This window comes from Eleutherodactylus coqui, chromosome 3 (genome assembly GCF_035609145.1).
Source record: "Eleutherodactylus coqui strain aEleCoq1 chromosome 3, aEleCoq1.hap1, whole genome shotgun sequence".
NCBI classification, from domain to species: Eukaryota; Metazoa; Chordata; class Amphibia; order Anura; family Eleutherodactylidae; genus Eleutherodactylus; species Eleutherodactylus coqui.
The window spans coordinates 283,332,143-283,347,785 of NC_089839.1; the positions used below are offsets into that span (position 1 = coordinate 283,332,143).

The following is a 15,643-nucleotide window of genomic DNA, read 5'->3' on the forward strand; positions in this document are numbered from 1 at the left end:
ACACCATGCCAGCCAGAGTGCCCTCCACCCATGTACACCGTGCAGGCCACTTACATTAGTAGTTAACTCCATTCGTGATGCATTGACGACAACGGTGCAGTCTTAGTAACAACAAAGACAATTTTATTAAAAATCCCTTAACAAAACAAGTGATTGAGCAGGTGATGTCACATTGTACATACTTTCACAAAGTGAGTCTATTATATACAAAAGGTCCTGGATAATGGCAGAGGGCTTCCGATGGTCTCTGGTCACTCATTCCCACGTCTGCTCTTTTTGTGACTCTTCTTTGACCTATAAAATAAAATATTTTGCGTGTTAACCAAAGAAACTGATGAAAGGTCCCTCTGGATACAAGATTTTGCAACCTACAATAAGCAGAGCCATCAAAGGAAAACCACATTCAACCAATATTATACCCAGTTTGTCTTCAATGACTCCTGTTCCTATCGGAGCCCAATACTAGTCCACTGTCAAGTAGGCATTCTTCATCTCCCAGTGGACTAGTATCGGGCTCCAGTGGGGGTGGGGGTGGGGGGGTCCCTGAAGGGATCGGCATGGACAAAGCTGTAAAGATAAGCAACCTATCCCACTAGTCAGAGGATGCGATAGGTCCTCTTTAACCCCTTAATGACACAGGAGGTACAGTTATGTCCGTGCGTTCAGAGTTTATATGAAGGGGATTCAGGGGTTGATCCCACTCTATACAATGTAGGTGTTGGCTGTTTCTTACAGCCGACACTTGCCAGCATTAGATGCAATCAGCACTCATACTGATCGCAACTGTTAACCCTTTAAATGCCAGTTCTGACAGCCGCATTTAAATGCCACCATTGGTTTGGGAGTCCCATATGCCCTCTAAGATCGTGGGGTGCCTTTCGATTGCCAAGGGCCTTCTGAAAAGCCCCAAGGCTGGCATAGCAGATTGCAGTATAACTGTACCAAGGTATTACAATATACTGCTGGAGCAATCAAACCAAGTCACAAGGTAATGTCTCCTAAAAAAATAAATTTAGATCTTAAAAAATAAACAGTTTAAAAAAGGGGGGGGAAAAATCTAAACTGAAAAAAAAACAAGCCAAAAAAGCACATATTTGGTATCCCTGCATCCATAAAATTCCAATGTATCAAAGTAATGCAATATTTATCTCGCACAGTGAATGACATCTGGAGAAAAAAAAAAACCCCACCCACCAGAATTGCACTTTTTTGGTCTGTCTCCAAGAAAGAAAAAAAAAAAACCTAATAAACAGTGATCAAAAAGGTTCATATGTACTCCTTAAAAAGGATAACATAGAAACTACAGGACATCCCGCAAAAAGATGGAGTCCTCACACAACTATGTTGATGGAAAAAGAAAAAAGTTATGTCTGTCAGAAGATGGCGGCAGAAAAAAAATATATTTTTTTTCAAAAGATTTTATATTTCAAAAAGTAGTACAACAAAAAAATCTATAAATTTTGTGTCACAGTAAGCATACAGAGCCATAGAATAAAGGGATGTCATTTTTGCTGCAGTGTGTACACCATAGAAACAAGACCCCCTCCCCCACCAAAGATAGAATATTATTGGTTTTTTTTTTATTTCACTCCATTTAGAATTTTTTACAGAGTTTTTCAGTACATTATAGGGTACACATTAAATAGTACCATTGAAAAATACAACTTGTCCCACAAAATACAAGCCCTCAGACAGCTACAATATTAATAGGTAAATAAAAAAGAAATGAAATTGGAAAAAAAAAAGGAAAGGGTGGGGTGGCAGACCTTAAGGGGTTAAAGGGATTTATGAAGTTTGATTCAGAGCGGAGCTCTGCATCATGCAGACTGCAAGCTTTCTCCCCTTTTGTGTACAGAGAGAGAGCTGTCATGCTGCAGAAAGGGTGAGGCCAGCGTGGTTCGCCTCTGTGACTCAAAGCTCAGCTTGAGTCAAAAGTCATGAAGTTACTGACAAAGTGCCCGCTTTAAAGCCGTTGACACCGATTCCTCTGGTTCTCAGCTAGGTTTTGAAGAAAACCTCTGTACAGGTCTGTGAGCCAAGACCCCTCCAACTGTTACAACAAAGGGGTCTCTGGTATTCTTTCTAGAGTCATGCCCATTTTGGTTTGAAGCCGGGTCACAGCTTAAGATTACTGCATGACGAGAAATGCAATCATAAATCGCTGATTTAAGGATACACAAATGTCATCCATTTACCTCTCCGGAGATTTCGAGTGGCTTCTGTGTCTGTGACTTCGGTGATGTCCTGTTAAATAAGGCATGGAGAAAATAAGTAGCAATTCTTAGTCATTTTAATAAGTAATTTAATCCTGATTGTAAACAAATGTCTGCAAAGTCAAAACAAAAAATAATTTAATAGCGTTAAAAGGGTTTTCTGTAACAGACTGCTGATATTCCACAGACCGTCCGAGCAGGAGGTCTGCATCCTACAGACACCAAGCTAATACAGATTTAGCTCAGTGCCTTCAGGAAGGCTATAGCTAGTAGGAAGGACTAACTCTTTCTTTGCTTAGTGTCACCTCCTAGAGGCAAGAGCTATACACAAGATCTTGCTGTGCCTTTACAATGACAAGGAAGAGAAAGGTGGCTGCTTTCTTTATAAAACAGCAACCATCCGTGGATTTTTCTGGGATTGCAGCTCAGCTCCATTGAAGTTAATGCAGTTAAGGTGCAATGACCACACAATCTGAACAGGTGTAGTGCTGCATATGGAAGAAAGCAGTCTTTTTTCAATAAAGTCATTTTCAGACTTCATATGCCATTACCAACTTGCACTTTTTCTCAAGTGGATGTGTCCCTCCCAGTAATGCATGCTGCTGCATCATGTAAGGTTATATGCAGGATGCTGCTGCCGCCATCCCTAGCTTCCATGTATCAGCATAAGCCTCATTGCTGTACAGATTTCACCTCCAGGTCATGAGATCTCTTCTCCCTTGTGCACATGCTGAAGAATGTGCGATTCTCCCTAAAGGGACCGTTATGAAGATTAAAGGGAACCAGTCTTTACTCCCCACCATATTAAACCGAGCCCAGTGATAGAATACTGACCTGCACTTGTTCCCAAAACTTTTTTTTATGGATCCTAATAAAGTCATACCTGAATAATCAGTGATCATAAAATTCATGTGCCGCATGCAAATTATACAGATCCCTCCAGTAGGCAGAGTGGGCAGTTTCTGCTGGTTTTTCGCCTAAACATGCCCCTCTGCTCTTATCAGCCGTATGTCATCCACGGATCACAGCAAATCTCTTACTCTGTGTGTTTGCCAACTGGTACATGCGCCGATATAATCAGTGCCTTTTGTGCCCGATTCAGCACTCATCTGCTTAGCGAACCAACAGCGCATTTGCAAGATTTACTGCAATCCATGGAGGATATACTGTCCCTAGTGGCAAGTTTACGGGGAAAAACCTCATGCCGGCAGAAATGGCCCAGCCCTTCACCAGACTGGGCTGCATAATCTGCATGCGATGCGGGAATTTTATAAACCCCGATTTTTCAGGTATGCTTTTATTAGGATCCATAAACACAAGTTTTGGAAACTGTACATCAGTATTCTATTGTTGGGCTTTCTTTAATATGTTGGAAAGCGATGGCAGGTTAGTAACACAAACAAACCTGGAGATTTGGATTTTGATCGATGGCGTCTTTCTCTTGATCGGCTGCGGTGTCTCCTCGGACTCTTGCTGCGGTGTCTTTCTCTGCGGGATAGAGGAGGACTGTAGGTATATAGGGCAGTGCAGAGAATATAGAAAAATACCAATACTGCTAAAATGATAAAGTGTAGTATTTAAACTAAAGGCCTATTTAGACAACGATAATTGCTCAAAAGATGTCGCTCAAGCGACTTTTGAGCTATCATCGTTGTGTCATTTACAGCGCAAGATGATCGCTCAAGATCCCCTGTTCCCCTGCTCTAGTGCCCAGCTGTTATACAGCCAAGCGCTCGGAGCGGAGGATGCAGAAGGTAAGCAGGGTGTCCCCGCTTGTCTTCTGCAACCAGATGCTTTCTGCACGGAGAGCCCAGCTGTTATACAGATGAGCGCTCCGTGCAGGGTATGCAGAACACAGCTGGACGTCTCTGTTCTTCATACTCTGTTATCAGGGACAGGATACAGCTGAAACAATAGTATCAGCTGTAAGGCTCATCGTCTTCTTTCAGCGTGGATGAGCGATGGCATAACGAAAACTGCACGGTCAGTGCAGTTAGACAACGGTTATCGCTAAAAAACACCTTTTGAGCGACAATCGTTGTCTAAATGGGTCTTAAAAGTATAAATGAAACGAGAAGACTATTTTGAAAGAAAAGGAAAATGCATTCTTAATGGCAGATCACGTCACCCTTCACAGGCCAACATCTTAAATAATGGCCCCGTGACTGGACGATCCTGCAAACGGAAGGGAAATGATGCAAGTCAGTCACTTACCTTCTTCTCTTAGGGGACCGGCTTCTCCTAAAACAAACAGAAAAAAATACAGTGGTGAGAAACTGAATCTCAGTTATTTCAGCGCATATCTAGTATGAAATCCTAGACAAAACAGCGCAGCAGAAGTAATTTTTTTTTGGCACAAAGCCGGATGGACCCAATCATAAGTAATGGGGACGTTCTGAGCCATTCCATTACAGACTCCAAATCCGGCACTTACAGGTTTTTCTGTTTGTTCAACCCTGAGGATGAAGCCAAACAATGGAAAATAATGTCGAGAACTTAGGATGGTTCCCCCGACAGGCTGATCTCAGAGTCCTTTTTGCTTCGCTGACCCTCTGTAGCAATCAGCTGTGATCAGTGGGGCAACCGGCACCAGGGGGCCTCGCTTTATGGCATGAATGCTGGTGAGAAACAGTTGAATATATATCATTATCAGATATTATTAATGTATTTTGCATTACCTTCTAGGAGAACGGCTGCGGCTCCTCCTGTAACGTGGTGACGGTGATCTACGTGGTCTGTCTAGGTCTCTGTAGCTTCGTCTATGATGGTCTGGAGTAGGATCTCTGACCTATAGCCCAAAGAGGTTAAAAGCCCATTAGTTACTGCCAACCATCCATACATAACCCAGCAACCTTCCCTCCAATAAGCTTTAGTTTCACTTCAAATTGACCTTGCAACCCTATGTTGTTGGAAGAGTCCAGCAATAAGCCAACGACAGGGAGACCCTCAGCCATCCGCTGTAAACAGTGGGGGGGGGGGTAAAGCAAATACCCAATTCCTCTATTGCGCCGCCACAGGGAAAATGAAGCATTACACTTTGCTTAGTGAAATCAACGGACGTGTTGGGTCCTCCAAAGCAAAAGACGCTTCCTAGTCGCCTTACACAGACTTAACACATAAGGATCCTGAACTGGAGATCCCACTCACTATTATGAACTATAAATTCATCAGTAGATTATTTGGAAATGGACTTTACAAACCGGAGAGCTGCTTCAAGTATAAGACTATTCATCCTTAAAGGGGTTGTCCCGCGCCGAAACGGGTTTTTTTGTTTTTTTTAACCCGCCCCCCCCGTTCGGCGCGAGACAACCCCGATGCAGGGGTTAAAAAAACAAACCGCTCAGCGCTTACCTGAATCCCGGCGGTCCGGCGTCTTCATACTTACCTGCTGAAGATGGCCGCCGGGGTCTGCTCCCTCCGTGGACCGCAGCTCTTCTGTGCGGTCCATTGCCGATTCCAGCCTCCTGATTGGCTGGAATCGGCACGGAGCTACACGGAGCCGGCATTCTGCACGAGCGGCTCCATTGAAGAGAGCAGAAGACCCGGACTGCGCAAGCGCGGCTAATTTGGCCATCGGAGGGCGAAAATTAGTCGGCTCCATGGGAACGAGGACGCTAGCAACGGAGCAGGTAAGTAAAAAACTTTTTATAACTTCTGTATGGCTCATAATTAATGCACAATGTACATTACAAAGTGCATTAATATGGCCATACAGAAGTGTATAGACCCACTTGCTGCCGCGGGACAACCCCTTTAATTACCCCAAATTATTCCCATGATGGCTGTAATCTTGCACGTTCCCATCACCACTATCTCACAAACCTTATCCTCATCATCTTCCTCCTCTTCACTTGACTCAACATCGTCCATATCTTCCTCCAAAGCGCTGACGCGAGGATCCAGCTGTTCGGTTTCCTCAAGCACATAGCGTTTCTAATAAGATAATGAGCGTTATGGTCATTTAGGTTATGTAACATGGACCCTACGAAGGAAACTGATCATTAAAGTTAAACAGAAGGGGAGGAAACTTCTCAGTTCATCTCCATAATTGACAGAGATTTATTTAGGATTTAACTGTCAGAAGAATATGCCTAAACCTCATTAACCCCTTCCCGCTATATGACGTACATTTCAGTCATGCAGCGTCGGGGTATGTATGAAGAGAGATTGCGGGGCGACCTCTCTTCATACAGCGCGGGCGTCAGATGTTCATTACAAGTATTTGGGCCCTTTGACATGGAAAGATCGTTTAATTTATCACCGGCTCGTGTGAAACTGAACAATAATTCTTCCATGTAAACATTGCCAGCGACTTAACACTAATTTGTTCACTTCCTGTTAGTCGTTCACTTCGTGCAGGCATTTATTCAATGATGATCGGCCCGTGTAAACAGGTAGTCTATGAACGACTGCCTGTTTACTGTAAATGGGGGTGGTCGGGCGGTCGGAAGAGACGCCCAGCGCACTCCGCCTCCATTCAGTGAGCGATTACCACTCCAATGTGAAAGCACATAATTGTTGGGACGACTGTCGGGCGCTTAAGTGCATAACAGTCATCCTGTGTTAAGGGACCGACCCTTAGATCTCCCTGAAGACCCTTCATGTGTAGAACTTCATTCAGAGAGTAACATCTAAAATTAAAATGGGGAACTTCTGGCAGTAATTAAAGGTGTTGTGCAAGATTAGAAAACCCATGACCAATTTATCTGCTTTCTTCCAAAACTAGTGCCTCAAGCTCTGTCCGGTATTGCTGCTTAGCTCCATTGTAATGAATACCGCACACAACCTGTAAATAAGTGGGGCATTTTTGAAAGTCAGCCGCTATGTTTTCTAATCATGGACAACCCTCTTAAAGGGGAATGGTTTACTTCCATACTAAAAAAAACCTGTCCAGGAACTTAGAAGTTGTTGTGCTATTTGAGAAAACTGCAGCAAAAAACAAACAGTGACCAGTAAAACCCAAATGAACTCATTACACAACATATATAGGAAAACTACCTAACGCTTGATTATATAGTATATGAACTTTATTTGCAGAAGATGAAGTACCCTTTAAGGCTTTAATGGTGTGTTGCAGCAGATTCTTCGCAGTGTGCATTTTGACAGCAAACTCCATCCTTTCAATTGAAGTCAGGTGTAGATTTTGACATAAGCTATATGTGAAGGCACCCTAAAGAGTATGGCTTCATTCTAGCCATTTATTAGGTATAACGAAAGGGAAAAAATAAAGAGGTAGGCTGATCAGCGAATCCTGTATGGTTTTTAATGGGAAACCTGGCATCGCATCCACGTGAACGTCACATGCCGCGCGATTTTTACTACCCCATTGAAAACGATAGGTGATGTGTTCTGGGGACCGTGAAAAGATAGGACATGCCACAATTTAAACATCGCTCACGTATATGGCCATTCAACAGAACGGAGTTCATATTCGTGTGAGATTTAAAGTCCTGAACGCACAAATCTCGTGTGAGTTTCGGAGTCGTGTGAAAGCGGTCAAATGGTTACTGAAAAATCCCAACCAGCAACCAGCACAAATACTGAATACCTAAAATCAGTCATCAAGTAATTAAGACGCACCTGTAGGCGAGGTAATATAATGTCACAGACCCGTTCGCTGTGGAGAAGTTCATCTATGAATTCATCTACGTGCATCAGCTCGAATTCTAGGGGGACAAGAATAGTTATATTATGCATAAAAGTTATCAAAACTTTTGAGAATTGTATTTTGCAGCACAACGTTTCCTAACTGACTGTAAAGTACTGAAAAGAGGGGTTCAGCCACCAACACAACTATTCGCTCATCGTTCGAGTTAAACAGCAATCATTCAGTCGCTCTACTTCACTTTTACAGGGACTGAATGATCCAAAGATGCATTTTCCTGTCTAAACCGGCTGCATGAGTGCGACTGAGTTAGTGGCGAGGTCACTCGCTTGTTAAAACGAGAATTGGCTCGTCTAAAAGATGTGCGTTCTGAGTGGGGAGAAGAAAAGAAGCCGCTGGTAGGCATCCTTAGTGTTGGCTTATCGCCCTTCGGGGGAGAACTGAGAACCCCCCCCCATGTACATTAGGTGGTCAGCCGGTCCTGATGAAATCCATTCCGGACGATGTACATCTAATGCGTACGACCACCTCTAAGCACCTCTGCTGGACATGGACGTAACATGCCAAGTAAAAACAGTAAACAGTATTAGGAAACCAGCCCAACCATATTAAACTTATGGAGATGAACAGTAGGAGGACCCAGTTTTCTGCATTAAAATAAACATGGATGCTGGGCAATCACTTAGATCATCAATATCTGATCAGTGTGAAGTCCGCTGCCTGAGACTTTCATTAATCAGCTCACTGAAGAGGGCCATGTCGTTGCGCTCATGGGTTATATGGCCTGAGAGCAGTTCAGTCCCACTGAAGTGAATGGGATTGAGGCGATGTTAACCCGAGTGCTGCAGCCCATACAGTGAGTTGATCGGTGGGGATCCCAAGCACTGGGCCCCCACTGATCTGATATTGATGGCCTGTCCTGGGGGATAGGTCATTAATATTGAAAACCCAGTGAACCCCTTTAATGTTAAGCTTTTCTAACTATTCAGCTTAAAAGGTCCAGAATTCAGTATTGATTAAAATATAGTGCTCCCTTAAAGGGTTTTTCCGGAGAGACTACTACTTATGGCCTGATCCTCAGGATAGGTCATTAATAGTTGCTCGGCTGGGGCGAGCGGGTCATCGGGTCCAACCCCCTGCTCAGGATCACTAAATCATCCCAGACAGAGGTCTGTCCAGCCTTTGTTTAAAGACTTCCATTGAGGGAGAACTCACCACCTCCCGTGGCAACCTGTTCCACTCATTGATCACATTCACTGTCTAATATCTAATTTGCGTCTCCTCCCTTTCAGTTTCATCCCATTGCTTCTAGTCTTTCCTTGTGCACAAAAAAAAAAAAAGCATTGAGGATGTATGGAGGGGAACGATCCGGCTCCGAGGGCTGCACAGAACCAGACAGAGATCTCCAGTTACTATAGGAAGCCTCATAGCGTGGGCAGACACTTCACCTGCACACAAGTCAGTCAGCTTCCACAAACTGCATATTCTTATATATTACTGTTACTTAATGAGCCTACACCGGGATTCAATCCGATCGGTGCTCCTAACCACATAATATACACAAGTCTGCGCTGTAATCTCCCATTAGATCACACTGCAACATATGTAATAAATCGTTAGAGGACTGGCCTAGGGCTGTGTACACAAGTGCTGATTTTGTTGCCTTTTTTGCCACAATTATTGCAAATTACTGGCAAAAATTAGCTATTTTTCTGCTTATTTACACCACATATTTAGTTTGGCCTTAAGATTTGATGAGAAGCTCTCGTACATTCTGTACATCTTATGCCAAATCAAAATGGTTTTATCTGCCTGTTCTCTAAGCGTCGCACACAGATCCCTCCAGCAGGCAGAAGCCGAACGGCCTAAGATACACCATAAAATAAATGCTTATCCTATACCAGCAATGCTATCACCTATCTTACACCGTAAAGCGTCCGTCGCTGCATCGTTTTACATATGAAAAAACATACAATACGGCAAGAAGTTACCTCCGTTCCGGTTCTGGGTCTTGATTTTGCGGTAATCGTTATACAGGGGCTCCAGATATTTGTAGCAGTCACTGGCCGTGCCGGTCAGTCGCATGTAGAGCGCGCCCAACGCACGAACGTACCTGAAGAGAAGGAGAAGCCGGTACAAAGCTCAACTAGTGCAAAGAATGTCCCAAGTACAAGACTTTCATGTGGTACAGAATAAAACGGATTTGTTAAGACAGATCTCTTATCCGAGGGCAGCGTAGCATGGAGGAGGAGAGGCCGAGTTCAGGGAGATAGTTATTATTTCATATCAGCAATTTCGTGTAAAAAGCTGCTTATATGCTTACTTGGCCTCAGAGTCCCAGTGAAGTTTTACAGGGCTGAGCTGTGAGTATAGCGCCCACTACAGGACGTTAGGCCCCTCATGGAGTCTGTTTAGGACAATCTGGCCAGTAGCCGCTGGAGGTCATTTTGTAGGGCTCTGGCATTGCTCCTTCAGTCCTGATGTTGGGTTGATGCCCCTCTAGTTGTGTAACAGCCGAAGTCCTGTATGTGCTTCATGCTCTTAGAACTCTGCTGGGAGACACAGCAAACCTTCTGGCGATGCCACGTATGGCTGTGCCACCCCGGAGCATCAGGGCCACCTGTGCAACCCGATTGGGCTGCAGGAAGCGCAGCATGCTATCAATGGTGACAACGATAAGCGCAGAACTGGAGAAGAGTCTGACAGGAAGGATAGATTAATTGTCTCTAGCCCCTTTTTGGGGAGGGGGAGGTCTTCCTGTTGCCACTTTTATTTGCACTAAAGCAGGATAAATTGCTTCACAATCACTTCTACTTCCTACTGGTAGAGTTGGAAGGGACCTCCAGGATCATCTTGTCGAACCCGCTGCTCAGTGCAAGATTTACTAAATCATCCCAGACAGATGTCTGTCCAGCCCTTGTTTGAACACTTCCATTGAAGGAGAACTCACCACCTCCCGTGGCAACCTGTTCCACTTATTGATCCCCCTCACTGTCAGAAAGTTTTATCCTATTGCTTTTAGTCTTTCCTTGTGCAAAAAAAAATCATTGAGGATGTATGGAGGGGAACGATCCGGCTCCGGGGGCTGCACAGAACCAGACAGAGATCTCCAGTACATTACTATAGGAAGCCTCATAGTGTGGGCAGACACTTCACCTGCACACAAGTCAGTCAGCTTCCACAAACTGCATATTCTTATGTATTACTGTTACTCAATGAGTCTACACCAGAATTCGATCCGGAGTCTCCAACAAATCTGTAACTGGTTTAGAAATGGTGCTCTTAGCCACACAGCCACTCAGTCACATAATATATACATTATATACAAGTCTGCACTGTAATCTCCCATTGGATCACACTGTAACATATGTAATACATCGTTAGAGGACTGGCCTAGGGCTGTGTACACATGTGCCAATTTTGTTGCCAAAATTATTGCAAAGCAGTGGCAAAAATTAGCTATTTTTCTGCTTATTTACACCACATATTTAGTTTGTCCTTAAGACTTTATATGATGGGAAGTTCTCATATATTCTGTACATCTTATGCCAAATCAAATAGTTTTATCTGCCTGTTCTCAGCGCCGCGCACACATCCCTCCTGCAGGCAAAACCCAAATGGTTAAAGATAAACCATAAAATAAATCCTTATCCTATACTAACAATATGATCACCTATGATTTTACACAGCAAATCGCCCATCGTTTTACAGGCTTAAAGCGACCCTCTGGTTTCAGGACAAATTCTGTCCTGAGCCCGCAGGGAGCAGTTATATTACCGGCTGTTGGTCTTCTGTGCTGATGCCCCTCTGATCCGCCAATTTCCGGTTCTGTTTTTAGCTGTCCAAGATGGCCAACGCAATCTTCAGACTAACAATGCAGATTGGTCCTCGAATGGCCAGCAGTGCTCATGTGATCAGTGCTGGCCAATCAGGGCAATGCACAGAGTGCATTGGGTAGCTGGAAGAATGCAGTGGCCATGTTGGAAGACTAAAAGCAAGATCCCGAACCAGCAGACCGAAGGGACAGCGGCAGAGAGGAATGACAGCCAATAATATACCCTCTCGCTTTTGGTCCCTAGACAGAATGTTGTCCCGAAATCAGAGGATCGCTTAAGGCCTCATGTCCACGGGGAAAATCAGGCCCGCTACGGATTCTCCATGGAGAATCCGTAGCGGGTCCCTCCTGCCCCGCGGACATGAGGGCTGAAAATAAGAATAAACTTACCTCTCACCCGCTCCAGATCTTCCCTTCGCCGCGGCTTCATCTCTCCGTCGCGGACGGATCTTCTTTCTTCGGCTCGGCGGATGCGCAGGGCACGTCGGTTACATGCCCCGCGCATGCGCCGGCCTGAAAAAAAAAGATCCGGCCGCGACGGAGAGAAGATGAAGCCGCGGCGAAGGGAAGATCCGGAGCAGGTGAGTAAATACCGATTTTGGTCACCCGCGGATCCGGGCGGCTTCCATAGGCTTCAAAAGGAGCCCGCGGGAGCCGTCCTCGCGGGAGACCCGCACGAAAATGGAGCATGGTCCAGATTTTTTCATGCTCCATTTTTTAAAAATCACTTTTATTGACCATCCGCGGGTATTTATCTACCCGCGGGTGGTCAATGCATCCCCATGGGATGCGGATCCGCGGGCAGAAGAGTTAAAATCCGCTGCGGATTTTAATTCTCCTTTTGCCCGTGGACATGAGGCCTAAGTGTTCCCTTAGGTATCAAGCACCAGACTGCGTGAGAAAAAGCATTAATCTGCATGACCCACATAGGGCAGTGTGCTGCCTGTGAAATAACACGGACAACAGATGACCCTAAATACACTAGTGTGTCGGATTTCTTACTTGAAGTCCTCATTTTTTATAAACTCCACGATGATGTCCTTCTCCGGCTGGATCTGCAGCATCTTCAAGGCCAGGCACAAGAAAGGTGTAGGCTTGATGTTGCCTCCATAAACTCCTCCGATAAACTTCAGCTCCATGGCCTTATCCACCACCAGCTCCGCTGAAAATAAGACAGCAGTGATTTCCATGTGCCGAGGTTACATGAGCTACACCTTAAACTCATAGGTTAACCCTTGAAAACCAGAAACCCCCCCCCCCCCCCCCTTCCCTTTGCATTCCGGCTGCCAAAACTTTGTTTCTACTGTATAGTTGGAGGCGGCTTCATTTTGTGGGGGACAAGTCGTACTTTGTGTAGGTGCGTTATTTATCCCCCATCCTGTCAGTAGGGGGTTGTGCCACAGTGGATATTTAACTTCGGAAATGAACACCCAGAGCTTTAAACACGGGATGATAAATGTCCAATTACCTGCTGGATGGTGGGAATCAGTCCGATAAATAGTCGGTGCAAATGCTGCCAGTGACGGGATGAACCATAATGTATTCGCTTCTCATTGTTCATGCTTAAACATTTCAATGACATTCGGCCTCTAAACAGGCAGTCGTTTTATCTACGAACGGCTGCCTGTTCACTGTGAACAGAGGCGGTCAGAACGTCCGACCCACTACGTCTCCATTCACTGAGCGATCATCACTCCGGTGTGAAAGCACAGGCGCGATTACCGCTGGGGTGGCAGTTAAGCACCTGACAATCATCCCGTGTAAAATGACCCTAAGTAAGGCCATATGCCCACGGCTGTGTCGGACTCCGCCAGTGGAATATCACAGCGGAGTCTGACACAGTGCCCCCCAAAGACCCCATACTCACTTCTCCGGATCCGCCATGCAAGTCCCGTCTCGCGGGCGTGTGTAGTGCAGCACAGCGCATGATCCGCGGACATATGGCTTCCATCGACTACAGTGGAAACCAGCCGCACGTTTTCCCGTGGCAATCAGAACATGCCGCCATTTGTTTCACGCTGCGGAATTCCATGGTAGAAAGTCCACACAAGACGATTCCACAACGAAAAATCCACAACGGCAAAACTTGCACCAAATAGTAGAGTTATTGTTGTGGAAACTACAGATTTTACGCGATACACCCCAAAAGACGAAATCGGAGAAAATCTGCACGATGAAGTGACGTTCCGTGGATGTAGAATCCCGCAGGTTCATTTCTGCACGCAGTCTGTGGGAAAATTCTCCGCAGTATGTGGAGATTTAACGCTCATCCACTTCGCTGCTACTGTAAACGCAGCGCAATTTGTGCACGCAGATTCTGCCGCAGAGCCGCTCGGCATAGACATTCCCTCCGGGCACATTCGGATGCGATATGTTCTTGCATACTTGAACAGAAGGTTGGATCTCTATAAGAGCTAATTCACACAGCCGTATTTTCTTTCCTCGTGCCATCAGCGGTTTTTACTTACTAGATACAAGCGGCACGCGGACCCGTTAAAGTAAAACTCCATACCGTGTAGAAAGTGATGGGATCCGGATTTACCGTGGAACAGTCCTGGATTCTGCAGCACATCCACTGCAAAAGTCTGCCTTGTGAACTAATCATAGGCAGTGCTCAGGCGTAGCCATTTTTATGCGGAGGGGTGCTTTGTTTTTTTATGCAGACGGATATTGCTGCAATTTTTTTTAATTGTTCATGCGCACGCACTATTTTCATTTGTGCAACACGGAGGGGGGGGGGGGGAGAAATCGCCCAGGAAAGTCCATGAGAGCCTAAAGTACTGCAGCGTACACGGATATTACAGACATGTGCGCTACGTATATTTCTAGGCTTGTTGCCAGCGAAAAAAAGTGACATCATTTAGGCCTTTTTTTTTTTTGCAAGCGCTTGAAAAACAGACAACATGCAGATGTAAAAAAATAAAAGCACATACGTGACAAAAATGCGTGCGGCGATACTCGTGGGGTGAAACTGCTCCATTTTTTAAAGATCGAAATTGCATATGACCGTGTGAAGAAGCCCTAAACGCCACTTACAGCTCATTTACACGACCGTACGCATAAGACCCTGTGCGGTTCATGCAGCTTTCGCCGCATATAGCAGCACGTGCGCCGCGCATGACCGTGTATCTCACGCATGCGGTCACGGGCAGCGCGACTTTTGCTTTTATAACTTCCCGCTCCGTTTCATAGCGGAGTTGCGTATTCGTTATTGCCCATATGTAATATATTACGTGTGGCCGGCGTTACCCACATAAAGGGAAAAAAACAGGGCGCATGCAGCGCGATACACGGTGATATAGAACACGCCGCTGTCTTATTGACGCACGTATCTACACGCTAATGTGTACGGATCAATGAAAATCCATGTACTTTCATCAACTCCGTTCACCACGTATCATGTAGCTGTGCATCACGCAGCAAAAAAACATGGCGGTGTGACCGCGCCCTACGGATACGTCTGCGCCACAGATCTCTACATTGGATAGAATTGCAGAATCCATGACAATTTCACAGCAAATCCGCATCGAATCTGCGCCGTACTCCATCAGGCGTGGATTTTTTTCCGTGCGCGGACCAATGCATGGAGGAGACGAGCTAAATCAATGGCCATATGTTTACAGAGCTGGGGTGGAGTTCTAAAAACCATGTTGGCTAAACACTAATATATATATATATACACACACACACACACACACGTCTTGTAGAGCAGTTCTTTTCCCGCACCAATAAATGGGTGTATATAACTATGTCCCCCTCTTCCTCACCAGTGAGGCCGAAGCACTCCTCCTTCCAGTACTTGGACTCATAGATGCGGGTCCGGATGATTTTCTCCACCAGGTACTGCGGGTTGGTCCCGTGGACACTGTGCGCGTCTTTCACCGTTCGGTTCGCCATGTTGCTCGGCGTCTCCCGCACTTCCGGCTCTCGGCGCTGACGTCATCATCCCGCGCTGAAGCCACTTCCGGGTCACAGCGCTGACCTCTGCTC

The 15,643-nt window shown here is 45.5% G+C and overlaps 1 protein-coding gene and 2 non-coding genes across 3 annotated transcripts; all 3 read right to left on the minus strand.

The window, feature by feature from the left end:
* Positions 1 to 100: 100 nt before the first annotated feature.
* On the minus strand, positions 101 to 15,591 carry PRPF38A (pre-mRNA processing factor 38A). The gene is made up of 10 exons (XM_066597593.1): positions 15,421 to 15,591; positions 12,656 to 12,815; positions 9,810 to 9,931; positions 7,794 to 7,879; positions 6,036 to 6,146; positions 4,892 to 5,001; positions 4,428 to 4,454; positions 3,619 to 3,701; positions 2,196 to 2,244; positions 101 to 294 (listed from the first exon to the last, which is right to left on the minus strand). The coding sequence occupies exons 1-10, from the start codon at positions 15,548 to 15,550 to the stop codon at positions 252 to 254; spliced, it is 921 nt and encodes a 306-aa protein (XP_066453690.1). The 5' UTR covers positions 15,551 to 15,591; the 3' UTR covers positions 101 to 251.
* On the minus strand, positions 9,167 to 9,293 carry LOC136622681 (small Cajal body-specific RNA 3). Its single transcript, XR_010791873.1, has one exon. It is a non-coding gene; the product is annotated as a small Cajal body-specific RNA 3 (non-coding RNA).
* On the minus strand, positions 10,871 to 11,001 carry LOC136622682 (small Cajal body-specific RNA 3). The gene has a single exon (XR_010791874.1). It is a non-coding gene; the product is annotated as a small Cajal body-specific RNA 3 (non-coding RNA).
* Positions 15,592 to 15,643: the final 52 nt, after the last annotated feature.